Source organism: Cervus elaphus, chromosome 18, assembly GCF_910594005.1.
Source record: "Cervus elaphus chromosome 18, mCerEla1.1, whole genome shotgun sequence".
Classification (NCBI taxonomy): domain Eukaryota; kingdom Metazoa; phylum Chordata; class Mammalia; order Artiodactyla; family Cervidae; genus Cervus; species Cervus elaphus.
This window is the reverse complement of record NC_057832.1, coordinates 75,954,723-75,981,501: the sequence shown is the minus strand read 5'-3', so window position 1 is coordinate 75,981,501 and position 26,779 is coordinate 75,954,723. Positions and strand designations below refer to the sequence as shown.

Below are 26,779 nucleotides of genomic sequence, written 5' to 3'. Positions count from 1 at the left end.
TTCAGGAGATGTTAGAAGCATTGGGAGATAGGGAATGAGGGACAGAACATCTTAGTGTTACGATCACTGTCCCTAATAGGTTATGTGTCCTTGGGTATTAATGAATGGTAACATTTCATGGACACTCACGTGCCAGCATTGTGCCAAGTGTCTTTACAGGGCTTGCCTCATTTGATATACATACAAGCCTTTGAGAGTGTTAGTTATCTTCATTTTATGTATGTATTTTATGGCTGAGCTGGGTCTTGGTTGCTGCACAGGTTTTTCTCTAGTTGTGGAGAGCAGGGGCTGCTCTGTGGTTGCGGTGCATGGGCTTCTCATTGTTGTGACTTCTCTTGTGGAGCACATGCTTCAGGGTGTCTAGTCTTCAGTAGTTCTGACTCCTCGCTCTAGAGCACAGGCTCAGTAGTTGCGGCCCATGGGCTTAGCTGCTCCAGGGCATGTGGGATCTTCCCTGAACCTGTGTCTCATGCATTGGCGGGTGGATTCTTTACCATTGAGCCACCAGGGAAGCCCTATTATCTCCATTTTAAAGAGGAGGCAACAAAAATAACTTGTCTGAAATCTTATAACTAGTAAGTGATCTTTTTCAGCAGTCTGACCTTATTTTCTTTGCTGTTAATCATTACAGCATACAGTGCTTGCAAAAGCTACCTTTTATGGAGTGCCCATCATGGGTCAGGCACTCTGCCAAGTGCTGCTTTTATGTTTATTATCTAATTTAATCCTTCTAATAATTCTAAGAGAAAAAAACTGAGCCTTAGGTCAGGGAAATCACTTACATGATGGTTTCCTTAAGCTTCTTTCAAATGTTTTTGACCATGACACACAGAAATAAATAAAAATTCTGTGATTTGACCCAGCAGAGTTGCATGCAGATACATACTGAAAGAAGTTTTCATGAAGCAATACTTAGCCTTCATGCACTCTGATGCTTTCTGATTCTTTCTAATTAAAAAATAAATGTGGGTTTGAATCACCACTTACTCTACTGGATTGTGACCTACAGTTTGAAAACACTCCTTTAGAGACTAAAGATAGTAATACAAGATTCTTCCATCTTCAGTAGTTTGGAATATCTAATCCTAGGTCAATCAGAATTACAGAACATATGTATAATCAAACCCTGTGGATGGTGCATAATTTCTCGTGTGTGCACAGTCACATTGGACTCTTTGTGATCCTTTGGACTGTAACCCACCAGGCTCTGCTGTCCATGGGATTTTTCAGGCAACACTGGAGTTGGTTGCCATTTCCTCCTCCAAGGGGATCTTACTGACCCAGGGACTGAACCCGAATCTCTTGTGTCTTCTGCATTGAAAGTGGATTCCTTACCCACTGAGCCATCATGGAAGCCATGATATACTGGCAAATGTATATTTAGTATCTGTTTAAAACATATCTAATATTATTACCATAGTACAGTTCATCTGGAAGATAACAGACTGAGATATGTAATGTATATGTTCATGTTGTAAGTTGGAAATATTTTAGAGATTGATGGGATATAGGTGGTTATTTTGTATGTGTGAACACCTTAGGAATAAAAGTAAAAATAAATTTTTACAAAATTTACCATGCCTGTAGGCAAGACTTACTAAAGATGAGAGACTAGTGAAATTTAATTAGTGGATTTAAGGAAGAAGGAGAAATCTAATTAAAAAAACACACTTAAATTTGAGGCATAAAATAACTTTTAAAAACTTACGTTTAGTGAAATCAAATTTTAAATGAAACATAAGTTTTTATATTTTATCATATGTGTACTAAGATTTTCCATGGGAAATTGAATATCAAATTGCATTTTAATACATAGAAGTTCTATGGTTAAATAGATTTTTATAGCAGTAGGTTATAGCTTAATAAAGAATTATAATAAAAATTTGTAGTGCTTGTTAAAATGCCCATGATTTGTAAACATATTAATGCATGCTTTAACTTTAGGATGCAGTAAAAAACAATATGCCGTAAGATATCACTCATATTAAGCCACTTACTTTATAATATCTTCCTTTTTGTTGTTGTTCTTTAGGTTGGATGGAGTACTGCTCGTGATTATTACACGTTTTTATGGTCCCCTATGCCTGAACATTATGTAGAAGGATCAACAGTCAATTGTGTGTTAGCATTTCAAGGTAAGAACTGAAAACAGAACTCGATGAAATTAGATGTTTTATTGCCATTAAAAATGTTGTACCCTGGTGTGATTATCTGCTGAAGTGTGTCCAGTGACTGAAGTTGAATTAGTGTCTGTCTTTATCAAAAGTCATAGAATGTAAATATCTAGTGATGGTCTCATGATACTTTATGTAGACAGTTAAACATTGTTTTCCTTATTTCTTCATTGAAGTCTTTTGATCACTTTTTTCCAAATGAGAAAATAATGCTGTTACTGATACTAGCTAGTAAGACAGATTAAAGGTGAGAAAAATATTCTGTATGAAAATCACAAAGATGATTAATGGGATTTATAGAGTAGAAATTCTATAGGGAAAGTTGCCTATAAAAATGAATGTGAGTAATACAAAATTCATTTTTTCTTAGCTTGGCTTTATATACAGAGTTTAAAAAATACTTTTGAGGAAGATAGACCTAGTATTGTCCCTCCCCCCACATTCCACGTTCACAAAGGTGATGGCTAGAGCTCCAGCATCCCTCCTGTGGCCATGAGGTAGAAGGCCAAGACAAGCCCATATATGTTTGTCTTGACATGCCTGAGCTCCCAAATCAAGGCCAGCTGGCAACTGCCTTCAGATTTCTTATGTTAAAAAAAAAAAAATACACCCTGTTGCTTTATTTTTTAAAAACAAAACACAGTAATTTTACTTAGAAATCTGTAACAATTTGCTGCAGAGTGATTTTTGCATTAAAATTGAACTGACTTCAGATTGTATTAAAGTTCTTTCTTAGTCTTATTTATATTGTGGACTGCTTTTGGTCTGGGGAATCTAATGGACTGTCTCAGTATAATATTTTAATACACATAAAGTCACCTATATGGATGTAATACCTTATTCATTCATTCGTCTATTAATATCTTGGTTGCTTCCAAGTTTTGGCAGTTGTGAATAAAGCTGGTATAAACATCCATGCACAGGTTTTTGTGTGGATGTGTAAGTTTTCAGCTTATTTGGATAAATATCAGAATATGATTGCTGGTATGGTAAGAATATATTTTGAAATATATTCTTTCCATGTAGCTCTAGTGGTAAAGAACCTGCCTGCCAATGCAGGGGATGTAGAGACGTGTGTTCGATCCTGCATTGGCGGTAGGTTCTTTACCACTAGTGCTACATGGGAAGAGAAGCTTCTCTTTCTAAATTTCCCCTAGAGGAGGACATGGCAACCCACTCCAGTGTTCTTGCCTGGAGAATCCCATGGGCAGAGGAACCTGGTTGGCTATAGTCCATAGGGTCGCAAAGAGTTGGACACGATGGAAGCGACTTAGCATGCATTGGTAAGAAACCATCAAACTTTTTCCAAAGTGGCAATATTTGCATTCCCACCAGCAAGGAGAGAGAGTTGTTGTGGATTACGTCTTTGCCAGCATTAGGTGGTGGTAGTGTTTTGGCTTTTGGTGGTTTGTTTTTAAAAAAATTTAACGATGTTTATCAGTTGGCAATGTGATCACATATAGCTTGCATATATATTAATAGAAAAACTTTCCTTATGTACTGTGACAGGAAACACATATTCAGAGGATAAAATTTGTACTTGTAATAAAGACAAAGATTTAGGTCCTCATAGATGTTTTCTAGATTAAGGAATTTATCTTTTTTTAGATGATCAAATTCAAATGTGCATATTGGAACTAATTTTGTTATATTTGTTATGCAAAGTTGTGGCTTTATTTCCGGTAATTTTTCATGTGATTAGTTTTCTTAGAATAAGAAACTTAACAGAATTTGTTATAGTGACTAATGAATTTGCTTATTTATGACAGCAAAAAGTTTAAAAGCACTTAAAAAATAAAGAAATGCATCCAGTTTATTTTTACTTATACTGTAAAAGCATTTTCTTGGGAGCTAGTTTACATGTTTTTGAAAATTCATCATAATTTTTACTTCGAAATTCAGAAAGAGAAGCTTCTGCTTGCCTAGGACTTGTTTGTTATATAGTGACCTCAAGGTAGAATCATGAAAAACTTGGTTATATAATATTAGAGGTAGAAGGAATTTTAAGCAAATCCAAATAATTTTGCTCATTTTGTGGAGTAGTGATGAGAATCCTGAATGCAAAACTCAGAACAACTAATAAAAGATGCATAGGTATAATTGTTTTTCTAAATGAACCCTTATTTATTTACTGTAATTTGATTGCTATAACATTTGACTTGAAATTTGGTTTTTACTTTTTCCTGTTTTCAGTGTTATTGATCTGATGAGATCTGTTTCTAGGTAGCTTTGAATTTCAACTCTGAATAACTATATTTTGTATCTTACATGGTATTGAACCATTTAAAAATTTTTTATGTACCGATCTTCATTGTTTTGTGTGGGCTCTCTCTAGCTAGGTGAGCAGGGAGGGGCTATTCTTTGCTGCAGTGTGCAGGCTTCCCATTGTGCTGGCTTCCCTTGTTGTGGGGGCACTGAATTGGAGAGTGGGCTTCAGTCGTTGTAGCACGTAGTTCAGTAGTTGTGGCTTGAGGACTCTAGAGCACGGGTTCAGTAATTGTGGCACATGGGCTTAGTTGCTCTGTGGTATGTGGAATCTTCCCAGACTAGGGACTGAACCTATGTCCACTGCACCACCAGAGAAATCCTGAGCCATGTTTTCTAGCGAGTTATTTTTGTGATGTTAAAAAAAGCAGACCTTGAATATCTAGTTTGTAGAATTTCTAATGCCATGATACCAGAACTGCTTGCTGCTGCTGCTGCTGCTAAGTCACTTCAGTCATGTCCAACTCTGTACGACCCCACAGATGGCAGCCCACCAGGCTCCTCTGTGGATTCTCCTCTGTGGGATTCTCCAGGCAAGAATATTGGAGTGGGTTGCCATTTCCTTCTCCAGTGCATGCATGCATGCTAAGTCACTTCAGTCATGTCCGAACAGAGCTGCTTAGTCAAACTGTATTTTCATTTTCTGTTTAAATTTTTAAAGTAAACGTAGTGACCATTTTCAAAGTTATTCAGCCACGGATTAATAAATTTAGTAGAAGGTATTAAGAGGATGGAGTTTTTAAAAACTTCAAAAATTTATTGCTAGATAAATTTATTGTGGCTTGCAGGATGTTAGTTCACCAACCAGAGGTGGAACCCCTGCCCCCTGCACTGGAAGTGCACAGTCCTAACCACTGGATCCATAGGGAATTCTCTGTTATTTTTAAAAATAACTTTGTATTTTGAAATAAGTTTAGATGTGCAGTTGCAAAAATAGTATATAGAATTTTCATCTACCCTTCAGCCAGCTTCCCTTAGTATTGACATGTTGTATAACCGTTTATTTTAGAAAAAACAGAAATTTAACATTGGTACAACACTATTGACTACAGTAAGACAGACTTTATTCAGATTTCGCTAGTGTTTCCTGTAGTTTTCCTTTTTTCTGTTCCTGGATCTAGTCCATAATCCCACATTGTATTTAGTTGTCATATCATCTTCCTCTTCTCCGGTTTGTGATAGTTCCTCATTCTGTCCTTGTTTTTAATGACCTTTCATTTTTGAAGAGTAATTTTCAGTTTTGTTTTGGTAGAATGTTCCTCATTTTGAGTTTTTCTGATCATTTCTTGTGATTAGATTGAGGCTATACATTTTGAGGAAGATTACCATGAAAGTGATGTATTCTTTTCGGTGCATTGTACTAGAGATTACTTGATGTCTGAATGTCTAATTTCTAGTAATGTTAGTTTTGATCACTTGATTAAGGTGATACCTGCTGGCTTTCTCTACGTTAAAGTTAGTTTTTTTCTCTTTGTAATTTAATGAATATTACGGGAGCAACTTTGAGTTAAGCAAATGTTTCGCCTTAAACTTTGACCCATTAATTTTAGTATCCATCAGTGGATCTTACCTACAACAATTACTGTTGTGTTTGTCTGATGATGCCTTTTTATTCTCATTTCTTCTACATCATTAGTTGGAATTATTATGTTAGGAAGAGTTGTCCTCTTCTCCATGGATTCATGGAAATTTATTTTCTTCTGTGGGATAAAGTCTAATGTAACCATTTTTTTGTTGCTCAAATTGTTTTAGCTTTCTTTGGCTATTGGAAGCTCTATCAGATGGGCTCCCGTGGTTTTTGACACCCTCTTCCCCGAGTTTTTTTGAGAACCTCTTTCTTATTTTCAAGAACCACCAGATATTTCAGGCTAATACTATATTTTCTCTACCTCCCTGCCCCCATGGACAAAGATCAGCTATTTTTTAAAGAAGGAAGTCAAGTGAAATCGGTATCATAGTAATAAAGTCTAAAATTTTCAAGACATGAAGTAATAATAGGCATAGTGAATACAGATTTCTGGGTTGAAATCAATATTAAAGATAAGGTGAATAGATTCATCTATGTATTTCATTTCACTATCATTGAATGCTTTCTTTTTTCAAGTCATTCTGGGAGATTTCAGAATTTTGATATTTATTAATAATCTGCCCTCAACATTTCTGAGATTTATGTGTATGTGCTCAGTTGTGTCCCAACTCTTTGCAACCTCATGGACGGTAGCCCACCAGGCTCCTCTGTGGGTTGCCATTTCTTCCTCCAGGGATGGATGTTGTCTATAAAATAAAGCATATATGTAATCGTAATGCCAAGCATACTGTGGAGGATTTTTTTTTAATTTAATTCAATTTTTATTTATCTGGCTGCACCAGATCTTAGTTGCAAAATACTATATATTTAGTTGTGGCATATGGGATCTAGTTCCCTGACCAGGGATCTAAGCCAGGTCCCCTACATTGAGAGCTCAGAGTTCTAGCCATTGGACCACCTGGGGAGTCCTGATTTTTTTTTTTTTTTTTTTCTTTTCTTTTTTTCCCCTTTTTACATGTAAAAAATACCATGGGAGCTTTGGAGAGGAGGTAAAGATTAATTTTGAGCTGTAATCCAGCAAAATTTAAGAGGGTAGCAGTTGAGCTAAAGAAGAAAGGAACAAATACTGAAAACATTTGTCAGATAGTGGGCTAGATGGTGTACATAATCCATGATACTTTGAAGCTTTGAGGTAGCTGGCTTCAGATCTCTTTTACAGATAAGAAACAGGCTCAGGGAGGTTAAATATATAATAGTTAGTGGTAGAGCTGGGATTCCAGAATAAATACTTGTGGTTCCAAAGCTTATTTTTGTTCTGCACAAGTAGACCGCATCCTCTTTTTTTGCCCTTACACGATTCACTTGTGTGGTATATTCCTTCTGCTAATATCTCCTTTGCATTTAATTAATGTCATTTGAGGGAACATTTCTTTAATTGATAATATTCCTACCCCTAGTCCTCCTGGGTTTTTATGCTTACTCTTGCCTTGCTCCTCCTCCAGCCTCTTTCTCATTGAAAACTACATACTTGACTCTCCCAGGTGAATTGGTTTTATCTGAGTGAAAATACAGGGAAAGAATATTCTGAAAGTATAATCTTAGACCTAAGATAAAAATATGGGCATATTTAGGGAAGAAACAAGAGTCTAATTTTGATAGACAATTTATGAAGGAGGAAAGAACGACATCTTGAGTGTCTAGAAACAAGGTCAAGAATAAGAGGAGATGGCAAGATTTGTTAAATACAAATAATTTTATAACAATAAATAAGAATTTTCTTGTTTATACTCCTTTTAGGATATTACCTTCCAAATGATGATGGAGAGTTTTATCAGTTCTGTTATGTTACCCATAAGGGCGAAATTCGTGGAGCAAGTACACCTTTTCAGTTTCGAGCTGCTTCTCCAGTTGAAGAGCTGCTCACTATGGAAGATGAAGGAAATTCTGATATGTTGGTGGTGACCACAAAAGCTGGCCTTCTTGAGGTAGGTACCAACAGTGACTGGGTGATTGATAAATTTACATTATGAACTTTATTTTTTGTTATGAACTGTGGCTTTAAAATAGTGAATGTTTTAAAGACAAATCAGTCACTGCTCAATTTGAAACAGAGTTCTTGTTGGTTGGCATTTTAAGAATTTTCAGGTTGTCCAGGAGTAAAACCTGGGAATCAAATGCTTTTTAAGTAATGAACTTAAAGTATTGTTTTTGAAATACTTAAATATTTGTCACAATTATGTTACTGATTTCACTGTGTCAGGGACTGTCCCTAGGCTTATTAGTATTTTGTGAATAGTGTATAGATTGGCAGTAAGTAATTACTGAGAGAATTTAGACCTAAAACTCCTAATGTTCCCTTACCCTAACCTTTCTTCTTTAGGGATTGCCTAATCTGTTGATTGTAGAATAGTACAGATGTGGGGGTGAAGCTGATGGGAAAGCAGTATAAAGCAATAATGTGTGTGTGAGTCGCTTAGTCGTATTTGACTCTTTGCGATCCCATGGACTGTAGCCCACCAGGCTCCTCTCTCCGTGGAATCCTCCTGGCGAGAATACTGGAGTAGGTAGCCAACCCTTCTCCAGGGGATCTTCCTGACCAAGGGATGGAACCTGGTATTGCAGACAGATTCTTTACTGTCTGAACCACCAGGGAAGCCCTCGTAAAGCAGTAAGTCTAACTGTAATTGGATGTGAACCTTATTTCACTATACTCCAAGCATGCTCTGTCCCAAGTGTGACAGTGAAGTGTCCTGGTCTCTTAATTTAGGTTGAGCACTTTTAGAATGATTTCTTTTCCTGATCAAATGAATAAGCTGGATTAAACATAATTTTAAAAAAAGTGAAAAATCTTCTTAACTGTTTCTTATTTAATATTTTGGAGTCATTGCACCAAAGGAAATTTACTGTGTAGAGGTGTAAAAAATGCCATGTCTTAATTTTTAGTACTTATTGAAAAGGAAAAACTAGAACAGCATTCATATTTCAAGATATTTCTCAATGTTTTTACCCCAAACCTAGCAAATTGGAGTGTTACTCTTGAGTTTGTGTGAAAAAATACTTTACTTGGTTCAGTATACATTTTTGATTAATTTACATTCCTATTTAGTCTACAGCAAGTCATTACTTATTCTTTATACTCACATGGATTTTTATATGTAAATCTCTTTCATGTCTTTGATTTTATTTACCTTCGAAAACAAACTGCAGAAAAAAGACAAGATTATAGATACTATACAGTTGAACTAAGAAAGTCAGAAGGAACCTGTAACTTTTATTGTGAATTTTTTCATATATTCCCTTCCTCCTTCCAGAAATTCCTCTCTTATCTTAAATAAAGAAATGTAACATTTATAGAGTGACTAAAACATTTTGTGGTGACGACTGCCTGATGATCAAGGTTTTTAGCCTGGTATTTGAATGCTAGTCAAAGATGCTGAAATAGGCCAAGCTCTTACAAAGAATGCAGTGTTTATGTTGGAGTTTTTTGAATACTTGTTAGACCACCCTGATTTCAGAAGACCTCCAACAGAAAAGCAACAGGCATTTTGGTCTCTACCTGTCTTTTGTGCTCCCAAGTAAATTGGGACATTGCACAGTTTAGTTCTCTTTTTCCTACTCTTAAAATGTACTTTGTACTTTATACAGAAAATTTAAATTTCTGTCTCTTACGTAAGTGTTTTTGAGATAAAGTATTTGTAATCTGAACAATTTTTTGACAAGTCTTTTAAATTTCCACATTCATGAAAATCTTTAATGAGTTTACTAAAAATGCACCAAATTAGTACAAGTGTGAGACATTATTTAGGGCACTGTTGGCATTACAAATGATTCAGTAATAGTTCTTCAGTTTGTGAACCTTGTTGGGATCTTAGGTATTTAAAAAATAGATATTTTGGGAGTAGTGTGGGTTATTTTAAGTATGGACTACCCATTGTGTGTGAGAAAATTATTGTTAAGTTTCTTAGCTATAATAATTGTAGTGGCTAAATACGAGACTGTACTTATTAGGTGATAGCTTGCCCTGTGCACTTAGGAGTGAAGTGTCTGAATTTATGTTTCAAATGCTTTAGCAAAAAAAATAATACATAAACTTACATAACTATGTATTTATGAAATAAACATGGCAAAATAATTATTATTGAATTTAGGCGATGGGTGAATGGAGGTTCATTGTAAAATATTAAGCATTCTGTATGCTTGAAAGATACCAGAATACAAAGTTGGGGACAGGAATTGGACTTCTATACAATTTTATCTAATTTTAGTTAAAAATTTCTGCTTTTTCTGCTTAAGATTAAGTGAACTCTTTAGAAAGTATATGTCAATTAAGTGAATCACTGGGAAATAGTAGTTCTTTTATGATGTTTCTGTCATACTGGGTCAAGGTGAATCTTTAAGCTGCCAGAAAGTTTAGAGCCAAAAATAATTTTTTAAAAAGAGTAAAAAGACATTCAGTGAATACCTAAACTTTTCTCTTTTGAGGGCATTTACTCTAGTCATTTTCATTTAGTTTGATGGAAGAGATAGATGGGGCATTTAAAAATTTTCCAGCTCTTTAGCTTTCGTAAGAGTCATTTTAGTGTTTAAATAATTAGAGTTTGTTAACATGACCCTGGAAAATTGACTTGGGGTGTACTGGGGGAAAACATTTTTATTTAGCTAAATGTATAATGCCTCTGTTGTGAGTCTCCATTCTTCTTCCCCTGTTAAGAATCAGACTACTTGCTGCAAGGGAAATATTGACCATATTATTTATTTTCTATTTTAGGTCCCTTAATTTGGTAATTTTTAGAATACTGGAGTTCCTGAACTAAGTTAACTATTAGGGTTCACGTAAGAGTCAGTTATATTGTTAAAGTCTGCATTTTTTCCTAAAATTTGCATTTACTTATAAAATTTGTTTTAATTTACCTAAATAGAGGCTGTTTTGTACACACACAAACTTATTTCTTAGTATCTTATTTAAATTTATTATTAATTGGAGGATTAACAACACAACAGTATTGTGTTGGCTTCTACATATATCAGCATGAATCAGTGATAGGTATACATTTGTTCCCATCTCCCACCTGTAAGACCTTAAAGAACCCAAACTTCATAGTCATCCCATAGGTGAAGGCCTTATGTAACACACAAGGAAGTTCTTAATAAATTCAAGGATTTCCATTCAAGAAAAGGTATATATTTTTCTCATTGATTATTACCCAAGATAAGAAAAGCCCAGAATTGCCACTTTTCATAGATTTCCATTCAAGAAGAGGTACATATTTTTCTCCCTGATTTTTAGCCAAAATAAGAACAGCCCAGAATTGGCACTCATGAAACTAAATATGCCTTATTTTTATTTATTTATTTATTTTATTTTTTCATTTATTTTTATTAGTTGGAGGCTAATTACTTTATAATATTGTAGTGGTTTTTGTCATACATTGACATGAATTAGCCATGAATTTACATGTATTCCCCATCCCGATCCCCCTTCCCATCTCCCTCTCTACCCGATCCCTCTGGGTCTTCCCAGTGCACCAGGCCCGAGCACTTGTCTCATGCATCCAACCTGGGCTGGTGATCTGTTTCACCCTAGATAATATACATGTTTTGATGCTGTTCTCTCGAAACATCCCACCCTGGCCTTCTCCCACAGAGTCCAAAAGTCTGTTCTGTACATCTGTGTCTCTTTTTCTGTTTTGCATATAGGGTTATCATTACCCTTAGTACTGATTTGAAAAGTGATTAGCAGGCAACTTCATAATAAAATTCATTACTTCTACACCTCCCTTCTTGTAATGTTTTCTTCTTTGCCCATTCAAAAATGGTTTACATTTATGATTCATGAATTTTTTTTTAAATTTTAATTGGAGGCTAATTACTTTACAGTATTGTAGTGGTTTTTGCCGTACATCGACAGATTCATGAATTTTTTACTGAAGACAAAGGAGTTTGATTCATATGAAGATAGTATGTAAGAGTTCCTTCTACAGATCTCTTCACTATTTTTTTGAAATGGAAAACTGAATTTGTAATATATTGTAGGATTATAAACAATTTGAGTTTTCTGTTTTATAGTTGAAAATTGAGAAAACCATGAAAGAAAAAGAAGAACTGTTAAAATTAATTGCTGTTCTGGAAAAGGAAACAACACAACTTCGAGAACAAGTTGGAAGAATGGAAAGAGAACTTAACCATGAGAAAGAAAGATGTGATCAGTTGCAAGCAGAGCAAAAGGTTAGTTGTGTCCTATGTGACTGATTGGAGTTATATTGTCTGAAATCCACTTTTTTCAGGAACTGACCAATTAAAATGAGTGAAGATCCCATGTTGAAAAATGTATTTGGATGGATATTTGTACAAGGATAGGTCACATCCTGTCAGCCTTCTGCCCCAGCCTCTTTTATGTTGTGAATGGTTAAAATACTTTTGAGACTTGGTATCAGGCTTATGACATAGTCCCTGACAGCTATTACTAGATGCTTTACATCTAATTGTAGATACGTGATTTATCTTGGGGAGATGGCTTAGAAAAACAGTTAGGAATGATAAACACTGAATAAAGGGAAGAGTAGAATAAAGTAGTTAAAATTACTTTTTAAAAATCAGAATTCAGTGAAATAAGATGTAATATTATAATTCTGAAATCATTGATGTGAGAAATGCAATAAATTATCCTAAAAGCTGCCTAATTAAAAAAAATTGGCACAGTCTTAAGCTAAGAAAACAAGTTTAAGTGTAGAACAGTGTAATTTAGAGATACAAATGGATTTAAGACAATAGTCAAAAACAATGGAAAAAGCAGTCACCTAGTAATTGACTTGTTTATTTAATATTTTCATAAGAAAATTTATTGACAGACTTGCACAGATTATGGTTATATGTATATATATCACAATCTCACTTACATTGTTACTAGTTGGAAATGCTTACGCTCATTGACAGGATTGACCTGTTGTTCCCTAAGGATGGAGTCTGTTCCACTCTTTTTTTTTTTTTTTTAATGTTTATTGTAGTGTAGTTGATTCACAATGTTGTGTTAGTTGGTTACACATGTATCTACTTTTTCTTTTTTAGATTGTTTCTCCCTGTAGGCCATTACATGGATGTAGTAATGTATATGTCAGTCTCAACCTCTCACTCTGTCCCCCTCCCCCAATTATTCTTTTGTGCAGCAGGACCTGGAACAGTTGCTTAATAATTGTTAATTGAGCCGTTTTATACTCTAGTGGAGTGATTGTATATTGTACACTTGAGCAGAGGTGATATACAGATAGGGTTCAAACAAAAAAGATTACTTTAACCTTATTCTGTTTGAGGATTGCTTGAGTTAGAGGGTAAACATAATATCAAGCAGTGTGTACAGTTGTTTATTTCCTTGTGGGTTAGTAGCTTAGTTGTGTCTGACTCTTTGTGACCCCATGGACTGTAACTCACCAGGTTCCTCTGCCCATGGGATTCTCCAGGCAAGAATATTGGAGTGGGTTGCCATGTCCTTCTCCTTATCTCCTTATAAACATTGTAAAGTCTTTTGTCCTTATTACTATTAGCCTTTTTAGTTTAAAATACACAGTAAATTTTATTCCTGGGGAATACTTGCAGTCCTACAGTAGGAGTATCCTACAGTAGGGGTAGATACTCTATTTGGTTAAAGAACCATTTTTTGGGGGGGTGGGGTGGGGAGGAGGAGGTTGGTGTAACATGTGGAATCTTAGTTCCCTGACCATTGTTTGAATCAGTACTTCTCTCAGTGGAAGCTCGGAGTCTTAACCACTGGACCTCCAGGGAATTCTAAGGAACCACTTTTTAAATTTGAACTTTTTAAGCAGGTATACCCAAGTATTATAAATGTTATATAATAAAATCTCATTATATGTGCCTAGCTTGACTATTATGACATCCAGGTAAATTTTTAATCCAATTGTTGTAACTCTCTTGCTGTCCTTTGTATAGTTCTAAACCTTTTTTATTCTGCACACGTTTCTCTTGCTGTTACCTGAATTTGGCAGTTTTCCAAAATGGCCACTACAACCTGTACTTAGCCTGTGAGATCAAGAATACCCTGAAGTATGGCCTTTGATGTTAGACTCTGTTCACCTTGAAATCCAAAGGGAAGAATGGATGATTCAGAGAGTAGGAATGGCAGAAAGAGAGGCCTTCAATTGTGTGAAATTACTCATGTACATTAGACCATTTCTCTGGTTCAGTTGAGTATTACCTGAAATTTAAACAGTCTTACGTTCTCTCTGCTGTCCAGGTGACGGAGTTAAGCACTGTAGATAAGACTAAAGAAAGATTATGCTGACAGACTTGGGTTGAGAAAGTGGTAGACTGAGGTCAGGGGATTAATGAAGCAACATTTGTAGGACATTGTGGCTAAGGTACCCAGAAGAAATCTTTGGAAGTTTATGGCAACTCATAAATCTTGATGACAGTCACTAATCATGAAGGGGACTTCTTCCTTGCTGCTGTTCTTCCATTGGAATATACAATTTGGGAGGATAAGGTATGTGGAAGTGATTTTTTTTAAAAGTTATTCTATAGAAAATGGTGACAAAAAGACTTAGAATGATATTTGTTGCATAATAGATTTTCACTAACTTTGGCTGATATTGTATTAATTTTCGTAATCAAGGAAGAAATAAAATATGAATAATGTCATCCAAGAGGAGTAAGAATCAACAGCATTTCCCCCAGATTCTAAAAGCAATGTTTGTATAATGTTATATACAAACAATTCTGAGTTATATTTTGGCAGTTGCTTATTTCTGGGGATAAAATAATATGCTTGCTAGGAGAGCTACTTCCTCTTTGCTGCTAGTCATGGGGCTTCTAGTTCTTTATGAATTTGCTTTTTACTTGCAAAATTATAGTTCCCATGTTAATCAGGCAGGCCTGCTGGGCAGTTAGAATAGCTCAGAAACTTTTAAACCTGGGTTAGTTGAGTGACTTATAAAATCCGTGATGTTTCTTGGCACGTGTTTAAAATCTGGTTTAAAATCCATGGTGTGAATTCTAAAAACCAGTCTTTGTATAATAGTTTTAAAGAGCTTCTCTTTGAAGTGTGAGTATGTAAACTGCTGACTATCTGAAGGACTATTAAGATAGATAATTTATGCAATATACAAAATATGCATGCACATCCATAGATAGAAATTTAGATAAGTGGTTGCCTGGGACTGGTGGAAAACAGTGACCATAAATAGGTACAAGGTTTCTTTTGGGGCTGATGAATGTTCTAAAACTAGGTTATGGTAATGGTTGCACAAGTCTGTAAATATATTAAAAACCATTAACTTGTATACTTTTGGAACTAGCTTCTTGTACTTACACTGTTTTCAGAGTTCACCCATTTTATAGTATGGATCAGTATTTCATTCTTTTTAATATCAAATGATATCTTATTGGCTTCCCTGATGGCTCAGTTGGTAAAGAATCCGCCTGCAGTGCAGGAGCCCCTGGTTCGATTTCTGGGTCTGGAAGATCTGCTGGTGAAGGGATAGGCTATCCACTCCAGTATTTTTGGGCTTCCCTGTGGCTCAGATGGTAAAGAATCCACCTGCAATGCGGGAGACCTGGGTTCGATTCCTGGGTTAGGAAGATCCCCTGAAGGGAAAGGCTACCCACTTCACTATTCTGACCTGGAGAATTCCATGGACTACAGTCCATGGTTGCAGAGTGTCTGACACGACTGAGTGACTTTCACTTTACATTTATTAGACTTATGTAAAAATTAGCAGTTTGTATCTTTATTCTTTGTGTTCTGGTTTTTGTTTTGAAGTGCTAGATATATATTTGAAATTAGAAGATTGAAAACTGAGGCTCAGAGAACCAATGCTCCTGAATCCTGTTTTTCAAATAGGACTAAAATGGGCTGTGACCCTGTTAAAGTTTTCTAATTAGTTCATAATTTTTTGGTGCCCCTATGAATTGAGTGTTTTCATAAAATAAATTACATTCTTAACTTGAATATTGGTAATTTATAAAACCAAATTCTTTGGGGTGGTACTCAAACAATATTGCTTAAGCAATATGAGGAGCTTGTTATGAACTCTGGTTTATATTCATGCTGTTTGATTCTTAAATTTCACAAATTAGGTAGGGTAAAGAATCTGCCTGAAATGCAGGAGATGTGGGTTTGATCCCTGGGTCAGGAAGATTCCCTGGAGAAGGAAATGGCAACCCACTTCAGCCTAGCAGGCTACAGTCTTTGGCGTCACAAAGAGTTAGACATGACTTAGTAAACAACAAGGTGTAGTGTACCTTGAGACGTTACCAGGAATTTGGGAGTTACCATAAGTATAGGAGTGAGAGAACATGAAAGATCTCTCATATAATGGCTCTGTCTAGTGTGGACCTCTTCAACCATCTTTATATTTTTGGCTTTCTTTATCCTTGCATTAGATACCTGATTTTGGACAGAGGTAGTTAAAGCAAGTGGCTTTTTTATATATATTATCTCCTAATGTATAAAATGGCTAAAAACCAATTTTGAAGTTAGGATATCATTGAATTTCTAATTCTCTTTTCCCGATTTTTTATTGAGAAGAAAAGACACAAAGGCTTTTACTTTAAATGCATAATTTAAGCAGTAATATATTTCTTTAAAGCCATTTACTTTCACTTTGTCCCTGATTTGTTATGTAATAGTTTCAGAAATTCATAATGTTTTGTTTCTAACATAAATACTTTGAATTATCTCATATTCTTGTATAGATTAATACAGAGGTGTTACTTGGAGCATGTTTAATAGTTTGTTTCACAGGACTTGTGTTACTGAGTATTTTCATTTTCATGTATAATTGACAAAATTGTAAGATATTTAAAGTATACATCATGATTTGAATATGTATACATTGTGAAAGAATTCCTCCCATCTAGTTAATTCACACATCCTTCAACTACATATTTATCCCTTGTTTTGTTTCCCTTTGGCTGCACTGTGTGCCTTTAGGATCTTAGTTCCCAGACCAGGGAGCAAACCCCTGTGCACTCTGCAGTGGAAGCACAGCCCTGACCATTGGACCACTGGGGAATTCCCCTATTGGTTGTTTCATGTGTGTGTGAGAACATTTAAATTCTGCTCTGTTAGCAACTTTCAATTATACAGTACAGTGTTGTTAACTTATAGTCACAATAATATACATAAGATCCTCAGATTTTATTTATCTTATAGCTAAAACTTTGTACTCTTTTATCAACCTCTCCCTCCTTGTCCCCCACCCCGCAGTCCCTGGTACCCACTTTTCTATTCTTTTTCTATGAGTTTGACTTTTTTTTTTAGATTCTGCATGTAAGTAGATTCCATGTAGTGTTTGTTTAGTGTATTTCACTTAGCATAATGCTCTTAGGGTCCATCCATGTTGTTGCAAGTGGCAGGATTTTCTTCTCTCTCATGACTAAATAGTATTCCACTGTATTTATGTACCATATTTTCTGTATCCATTCAACCCACTTGTTTCTTTATCTTGAATATGCAGCAGTGAACATGAGTGCCGATAAATTACCTTCCTTGTCCTGTTTTCATTTTCTTTGGGTACAGATCCAGAAGTGGGATTGCTGAACTATATGATAATTTTAGTTCCATTTGGTTTTCCATGGTGCCTGCACCAGTTTACATTACAAAAGCACACAACAGTACCTTTTTCTCCACATCTTCACCAGTGTTTTGTTATCTCTGGTCTTTTTTATGACAGCCATTCTGATAGGTGTGAGCTGATACTCTTTGTAGTTTTGATTTGCATTTCCTCGACAGTGATTTTTGATCACCTTTTCATGTGCCTGTTGGCCATTCATATGCTTTCTTCGGAACAAAATGTCTTTTCAGTTCCTCCACCAATTTTTAAATTGTGTGGGTTTTTTAGGGGGTTGCTATTGAGTTGTGTGAATTCTTTATAATTTTGGATATAATTGAGTTGCAAATATTTTCCTCCAGTTTTGAAGGTTGCTTTTTCATTTTATTGATAGTTTTCTTTGCTGTGCAAAAGCTTTCAAGTTTGTAATTCTGCTTACTTATTTTTGCTTTTGGTATCAAATAGAAGAATTTGTTGCCAAGACCAGTGTCAAGGAGATTATGATGCTCTGTGTTCTCTCCTAGGAGTTTGACAGTTTCAAGTCTTAAATTTAAGTCTTTTTATTCATTTTGAGTTGATTTTTTTGCGTGGATTAAGACAGTGGTATAGTTTCATTCTTTTGCATTTGGCTGTCTAGTTTTCCCAGCACCATTTGAAGAGAGTACCCTCTTCCTATTGCATATTCTTGGTTCCTTTGTTGTAAATTGATTGAACATATATGCACGGGTTTATTGTTGTGTTGTCTGTTCCGTTCCATTGATCCAATGTAACAACATGTTGCATATACACATGTAATATAAATTGTTATACTGTATATACATAAATCATTTGATTTTAATTAAAAAAGCAACTTAATATAAGTAAAATTATGCTATCCTAAATTTTTTCTTTTTATTCCATGTCTCTTTAAAAATGTATATGAAGCCTACCATTAAGATTTGTCTGTGAAATGTATACATGTTCAGGAAATAATTTAGACATTTGTAGATATATTTGTAGCCTTTCTTCCCCATACTTTTTCTACTTCAAAAAAATTTAATCGTTTGGATTTCGTATTTTCTTGTAAAGGTGGTTGTTGTTCAGTCGCTCAGTCGTGTCTGACTGTGACATCATGCACTGCAGCACGCCAGGCCTCCCTGTCCCTCACAAACTCGCTGCCGGAGTTTGCTTAAACTCCTTTCCATTCATGCTATCCAGTCATCTCATCCTCTGTCGCCCTCTTCTCTTCCTGCCTTCAGTCTTTCCCAGCATCAGGGTTTTTTCCAATGAGTCAGCTCTTCACATCAGGTGGCCAAAGTATTGGAGCTTCAGCATCAGTCCTTCCAATGAATATTAAGGGTTGTTTTCCTTTAGGACTCACTGATTTAATCTTGCAGTCCAAGGGACTCTCAAGTCTTATACAACACGACAGTTCGAAAGCATCAATTCTTTAGTGCTCAGCCTTTCTTACGTATGGTCCAGCTCTCACATCCATACATGACTACTGGGAAAAGCATGGCTTTGACACTGCAGACCTTTGTTGGCAAAATGATCGCTCTGCTTTTTAATACGCTGTCTAGATTTGTCATAGCTTTTCTTCCAAGGAGCAAGCATCTTTTAATTTCATGGCTGTAGTCATCATCTGCAGTGATTTTGGAGCCCATGAAAATACAGTTACTGTTTCTGTTTTCTCCATCTGTTTGCCGTGAAGTGATGGGGCCAGAAGTCATGATCTTAGTTTGTTGATTGTAGAGTTTTAAGCCAGCTTTTTCATTCTCTTTCACATTCATCAAGAGGCTCTTTAGTTCCTCTTCACTCTCTGCTATAAGGGTGGTGTCATCTGTTTAACTGAGGCTGTTGATACTTCTCCTGGCAGTCTTGATTCCAACTTGTGCTTCGTTGAGCCCAGCATTTCTCATGATGTACTCTGCATCTGAGTTAAATAAGCAGGGTGACAATATACAGCCTTGACGTACTCTTCCCAATTTTGAACGGGTCAGTTGTTCCATGTCCTGTTCTACTGTTGTTTCCTAACCTGCATACAGGTTTCTCAGTAGGCAGGTAAGGTGGTCTGGTATTCCCATCTCTTTAAGAATTTTCTATTGTTGTTGTGATCCACAGTCGAAGGCTTTAGTATAAATGAACTAGAAGTAGACATTTTTCTGGAATTCTCTTGCTTTTTCTGTGATCCAGTGGATGCTGGCAATTTGATCTCTGATTCGTCTGCCTTTTCTGAAATCCAGCTTTGTACATCTTGTACAGGTGGAATTTTTAAGCTTTTTATTAGTTTATATTTAGTCTTTATTTTTATATTGAAGTATAGTTGATTTTCAGTGCTGTGTTAACTTCAGGTGTATAGCAAAGTGATTCAATTACACATACACATATATCCATTCTTTTCAGATTCTTTTCCCATATAGGTTATTACAGAATGTTGAGTAGAGTTCCCTCTGCTATATAGTAGGTCCTTATTGATTATGTGTTTTATAAATAGTAGTATGTATATGTCAATCCCAAATTCCTGATTTATCCCTCCTCCCACCATTTACCCTTCGGTAACCTTGAATTTGTTTTTGAAGTCTGAATCTGTTTCTGTTTTGTATGTTAATTTGTGTCATTTTTTTTCATTCCACATATACATTTATTTCCTCTGTCTACTTAGTATGATAATCTCTTAAGTCCATCTATGTTGCTGCAAATGGCATTATTTCATTTTTTTTTATGGCTGCTGTTCCATTGTATGTATGTGTATGTATGCCACATCTTCCTTATCCATCCTCCGTTGATGGACATGGTTGCTTCCACTTTTTAACTATTGTAAATAATGCTGCAGTGAACATTGGGGTGCAATATATCTTTGATTTATAAATTTGTTTTCTCTGGATATATGCCCAGGAATGTTATTGGTACATCATATGATAGTTCTGTTTTTAGTTTTTTAAGGAACCCTCATAGTGTTTCTTTAGTCGAATTTGGTATTCTAGTTGATTTCAAAAAAGAGTGTTTGAGAAAAGCCAGATTATATCACATGAGTCAGATTTATTTTAAATTTCTTCTAGCAATTTCCATAAGTGACATGATCCTTTTGCCAGTGACTTGCCATTATTCAGGTACTAATTTACTAAAATTTACTGTTGTATATGTTTGAATCCAGAAAAATGATACTTTTTCCTAGATAATTGTCAGTGATACTGTGAAGACACAGTATCTTCACATGTATTTATTTGTAGTCAGAGTTAATTTTGTCCTTTTTTAACATGGGAATAAATGTATTGTTACTTAAGATGTTTTTAGTGGATGTTTAGCCACAGAATCACATAAGTGATTAACAGTTTCACAGTCTTTTTGTCTGGTAATTAATTGAGAATTAATTGAGAGTTGAGGGGAATTGGTAACAGTGGGTCATGGTGATGTGATCCTTCAATTTAGAAGGAGAAGTCTGCTGCATAAATCTGATATGCTCAAATCTCTTAATCTCCTTTTGCCTCCTTTGTAGTTACTGTTCTTATCTTGGTGCATAGTGTAGCTGACTTACTCTTTAAGTTTTCTCTGTTTAAATATTAGGTTTATTGTGCTCTTTTGACATAATTTGCAAATGCTGACCAAATGAATATTTATTTCAAATTTCAAGTGGTTTTTGAAGACTGTGATGCAGAGTTTACACTTTTAAAAATATTTTGCATGTGCATTTCTATATAGTTTTTTTAAAGCATGGTTCTTAGTTATTTGTATGTACACTAAGGGCTTTGATGTCATTTTCATGATAAAGAAGACTTAGACACATTGAAAATGCTTATCCTTCTTTCATATGTGAATGCTACATGCCTGCAGAATAATCCCCACTTTGGTATTTTATGCCTTTTATAGTATGCTTGGAAGCTAAGAAGCTCTTAAGTGTTTTTAAAGGTACCATGAAAATGTTCTGAGACTCTTAAGTTAAAATTAGAATTAATTTGTGATTCACTATAGAGTTAACTAGGGCCTCCCTTGTGGCTCAGCTGGTAAAGAATCCACCTGCAATGCGGGAGACCTGGGCTCAATCCCTGGGTTGGGAAGATCCCCTGGAGAAGGGAAAGGGTACCTACTCCAATATTCTGGTTCAGAGAATTCCCACGGACTGTATAGTCCATGGGGTCGCAAAGAGCGACTCACTTTCTGTAGAGTTAACTGACTCATAGATAAGCACTTAGTTTGTGTTTTGCATTTAGTTGCTTTTGAATCTTTTCTAGTTATTCTCTTATACATTTTTTTTAAAGAATGTTGTTTACCCACTATAGAATTTCATTAATTACAGAATCAGAAACTAGTTTTTGCCTCTGGACAACCTAATTTTCTTCCTAGGAAGAAATAACCTGGAGAAATTAAGAAATACTTAATCTGTAGCCTGTTCAGAGAGAGCATTTGGTAAAAATAAAATGTAAAAAGCTGTTTAGAAACCTCTCCTTATAAATCAGCAAGACAAATACTGAAAATGTCAAATTTTAAAGAATCATTGGATAGTGACAACTGTTACAGGTGAGGGAGTAAATATTACCTGTTTTCTCTGGGACTACAGCATTGAAATCAGAATAGCATTTAGTTTTTCATAACAGTCTTTGGTATATGTTGCAAATTCATTAAGGCAAGCAGTTGTTTTGAGCAAAATTCAAACCAGTAGAATGTATCTGATCATTGTTGTGATAAGCTTCTTAATGAATTATGATGTTCTTAGATGCAATAATATAATTTTCGTATTCTAGTAAGATAATTAAAATTATATTCTACCTGTAAGTAAAAAATTTTGCTGTTACTTGATGAAAATCAATTAATTTTCATTAGCATGTAGATACTATAGATGGCATATTTTCATTGGCATATAGATACTTCATAACATTTGATATATTTAAATTGGCAGAATGGTGATTTTCTTTAGTTTTTGTTGTTGGGTTGGTGGGTAGTACTTTCATTAATAGGAAATTTTAAAATTAATTTCTAATAAGCGCAATTTGTCTTAATTTATTAGTTGTTTGTATAGTTTCTCATAACTGTGTGGAAACCTCCAATGCACTGTATATTTGATTCTCATAATTTTATAAACTATGCAATAAAGACCTTATTATCTCCTTTTTGTACATTAGAAAACAAGCCTAGGGAGAGGCTTGATCAAATTCTTGTAAGTTAGTTAATTGTCTTAATTGATGTGATAAAATTTTTTAGTTATCTGTTTAAGATGGTAAAGAACCTGCCTGCAAGGTGGGAGACCAGAGTTCAGTGCCTAGGTCAGGAAGATCCTCTGGAGAAGGGAGTGACTTCCCACTCCAGTATTCTTTGCTGGAGAATTCCATGAACAGAGGATCCTGGTGAGCTACAGTCAATGGGGTTGCAAAGATTCAGATATGATTAAGCAATTAACACTTGCACAGTACCCATTGTACTTCCATAATTAGCAGTGGTGCTTAGTGACTTACACTAGAAGAAATGGGTGTTAACCTTGGTTAGTATCATGAAACCTGTTTTGTCATTGGAGTAGCAGTGGAAAGCAAGATGTAAAAAAAAAAAAAAACCAAAGTGACTAATTTTCAAGTTTTTTCCTCACTTTCGTTGCCTGCCCTCTGGTGGAGAAATTCCTGAAATCAGCTCACAGAGTGTGAAAAGTCCAGGAGAAAAGTTAGTAATTGTTGAGTATTTAAAAAGTTTATTCTATGTTACCATTTCAGGTTTAGTTTTTATTCTTATAAAGTTTGGAGGGGACAAATGAGGGATTAAAATTTTAAGGCTAGATTTCTTAGAAATATACAAATTTTATTTCTGATTATGTTTGTTTCTCAAAATATTTTATTATTGTTTCTAAGGCTGTTACTGAAGTCTCACAAAGTTTAAAAATGGAAAATGAAGAATTTAAGAAGAGATACAATGATGCTACGTCCAAAGCTCTCCAGCTTGAGGAAGATATTGTGTCAGTGACTCATAAAGCAATTGAAAAAGAAACTGAATTAGACAGGTATTTCTAATATTTTAAAAACATCTTCATGTTTTAAAAATGTTTTAAGAAAGTTGTTTTTGTTTATGTTAATGTTATTTGACTTTAACTCAGTTTAAAGGACAGACTCAAAAAGGCACAGTGTGAAAGAGAACAACTTGAATGTCAGTTGAAGACAGAAAAGGATGAGAAGGAACTTTATAAGGTAATTTATTCCTTATATTTTTATTAGTTACCTTTTGCTGTGTAGCATATTGCCCCAAAACTTAGTGTTCAGGAATTTGGGAGCAATTTAGCTGAGTGGTTCTGGCTCAGAGTCTCTTGTGTAGTTGCAATCAAGATGTTGGCAAGGGCTGAAGTCAGCTAAAGGCTCAGTTAGAACTGGGGGATGTGCTGTTAGAGTGGCTCACTTAACATGACTTTTGGCAGGAGGCTGTTCAGTTTCTTGGAATGTTGCCTCTTCAAGTGGCTGCTTGAATGTCCCCACAATATGGCAATCAACTTCCCTCAGAGTGAGCCATACAAGGGAGAGCAAGGAGGAAATCAATGCATTTTATGACCTGGTCTGCAAGTTGTGCACTGATACTTCTTTTTTATCTTACTAATTAGAAGATACTGATACTGGAGAGGGGAATTAGGCTCCACTTCTTTAAGAGAGGAGAATCAGAGAATTTAGGGATTATTTTAAAACTACCTCATTGTGTGTAGTCCCTAAAAGTTTTCAGGAAGTTTAAGTTACTGGTGTTTTAGACACTTAGCAGGTAATGTATAATAAGTCAGAGATTTTTAATGTAATAAGATACCTGTTGATCAGGATTTGTGCAACTAATTTTCCCCTTTTTAGAATATATAAATGTTAGAGGATTAATTTATTTCAATGATGATCATATTTTAGAATTTTTTTTTTGGAATTATCTAAGAGACTTTCATTTTAAAAAAGGATTCTGTAGACAAATCTTCACTGTTCAGAGTTTTTTCTCCTTTTCTGTTTAAGCAACTCTAAAATAGGATAGTGAGTGTTAGTTGTCAATATTTCACTTAGATCCTTCCATGTTGTTGCAGATGGCCAAGTTTTTCTTTTTTAATGGCTGAGTAATATACCTGTGTGTGTGTACACATACACACAGCATCTTCTTTATCCTTTCATCTATTGATGAGCACTTAGGTTGCTTTCATATGTTGGCTATTGCAGATAATACTGCAGTGAACGTAGGGGTACTTACATCTTCTCAAATTAATGTTTTGTTTTCTTCGGATAAATACCCAGGAGTGGAATTGCCGGATCATATGGTTCTACTTTTTAACTTTTTGAGGAATCTTGCTACTCTTTCTCTGTAGTGACTGCACCAATTTACATTCCCAGCAGCAGTGCAGAGGGGGTCCCTTTTATCCACATTCATGCCAATACTTGTTATTTGTTGTCTTTTTGTTAGTAGCCATTCTCAAGCCTGAGGCAATGTATCATTGTGGTGGGGTGTTTGATTTGTATTTCCATGATGATTAGTGATCTTGAACACGTTTTCATTTGCCTGTTGATCTTCTGTATGTCTTCTTTGGAGAAATGCCTGTTCGGGTTCTCTGCCTGTTTTTTGATGAGGCTTGTTTTTTTGATATTGAATTCTATGGGCTCTTTGTATATTTTACATGTTAACTCCATGTTGGTTGGATATATCACATCAGATATCTTTTCCCATTCACTAGGTGTCCTTTTCATTTTGTTGATAGTTTCCTTTGCTGGGGAAAGGCTTTTTAGTTTGATGTAGTAACATTTTTGCCTTTGATTCCCTTGCCTGAGGAGGCATATCCAAAAATTTTTGCTAAGACTGATATCAAACAATATACTGCCTTTGTTTTCTTCTAGAAGTTCACGGTTTCAGGTTTTACATTTCAATCTTTAATCCATTTTGAGTTTATTTTTATATATAAGGTGTGAGAAAGTAGTTTGGTTTGATTCTTTTGCATGTAGCTGTCTAGTTTCCCCAACACTACTTGTTGAAGAAGTTTTCTTTTCCCTGTTGTAATATTCTTGCCTCCTTTGTTATAGACTAATTGCTTATATAAGTGTGGATTCATTTCTGGACTCAGTTCTGTTTCATTGATCAGTGTGTCTGGTTTTGTCCACTACCATACTGTTTTGATTACTCTAGCTTTGTAGTATACAAAGTATAGTTAATGTGATATACTGCATTAAAAAAATAAAAAATAAAGATTATATGATCATCTCAGTAGATGCAGGAAAAGCTATTGTTAAAATTCAACATATGTTTGTGATAAAACCTCTCAACAAAGTGGTTAAGAAAGAACATACCTCAACATAATAAAAGTCATATACTACAAGGCCACAGCTAACATCATAACGTACTCAGTGGCGAAAAGCTTGAAAAGTACTTTCTTCAAGATCAGGAACAAGACAAAAATACCCACTCTCATCACTTTTATTCAACATAGTATTGGAAGTCATAGCCATCGCGATCAGACAAAGAAAGGAATTCAAATTGCAAAGGAAGTAGTAAAACTGTCGCTGTTTGCAGATGACATTATATAGAAAATCTACAGATCCAGTGCATTCCTGTCAAAATATCAATGATACTTTTCACAGAACCAGAACAAATAATTCTAAAATCTGTTTGGAAAAACAAAAGACCCTGAATAGTCAAAACAGTCTGGAGAAAAACAGCTGGAGGTATCATGCTCCCTTATTTCAAACAATACCACAAAGCTACAGTTGTTTCCCTCTTATTTTGGGGGGTGGTTAATTCTTTTTTAATCTTTAAAAATTTTTGCTTTGAAAATTAAAGAAAAAATCGAGTCCACTCTGCACCTCATTGCAGAACATGGAAACATTTTGCATGTTTATGGGTTATACCCATTCTATTTCTTGGAACAACCATCCTCAGAGCAAGAGAGAGAGAGAGTGTGTGTGTGTGTGGGAGAGAGAGAGAACAGGAAATAGTAAAGACTCACTGGTGGGTGATTTTATGGTTTGACTCTTTAAGGAGCAGTGCCCAAATACAATATTTGGTTTTTGAACAGATTTTGTGAAAAAGGGAAATATTAATAATACCGATATCTAAGGAAAGTTGCAGTTGAAAGTTGCAGCTGAAAGTTGCAGCATGCAGTTGCATACAGTATTTTTTTAAAAATTACTTTCAAATGCAGTTTAAATTTTAAAGATACGTGTACTCTTTATAATTTCAGTTATAGAATTTGATTTGCATATGTACTGTGAATAGCAGCAGCCAGAGTTCTTGGGAAAAATCAATATAGTTGGGTTAATTAATCAATAAATGTATTTTTAGGCACATAGGAAGTA

At 35.1% G+C, this 26,779-nt stretch overlaps 1 protein-coding gene across 3 annotated transcripts in view; it reads left to right on the top strand.

Moving 5' to 3' along the window:
* TAX1BP1 (Tax1 binding protein 1) overlaps nt 1–26,779 on the top strand; it is an 80,208-nt gene that overhangs the window by 12,909 nt on the left and 40,520 nt on the right. For all 3 annotated transcript variants that reach the window (XM_043873018.1, XM_043873017.1, XM_043873019.1), the window contains exons 3-7: nt 2,033–2,135; nt 7,765–7,952; nt 12,034–12,192; nt 23,339–23,487; nt 23,581–23,671. In XM_043873018.1, the coding sequence (XP_043728953.1) occupies nt 2,033–2,135; nt 7,765–7,952; nt 12,034–12,192; nt 23,339–23,487; nt 23,581–23,671 (690 nt within the window). The remainder of the gene's footprint in view (nt 1–2,032; nt 2,136–7,764; nt 7,953–12,033; nt 12,193–23,338; nt 23,488–23,580; nt 23,672–26,779) is intronic.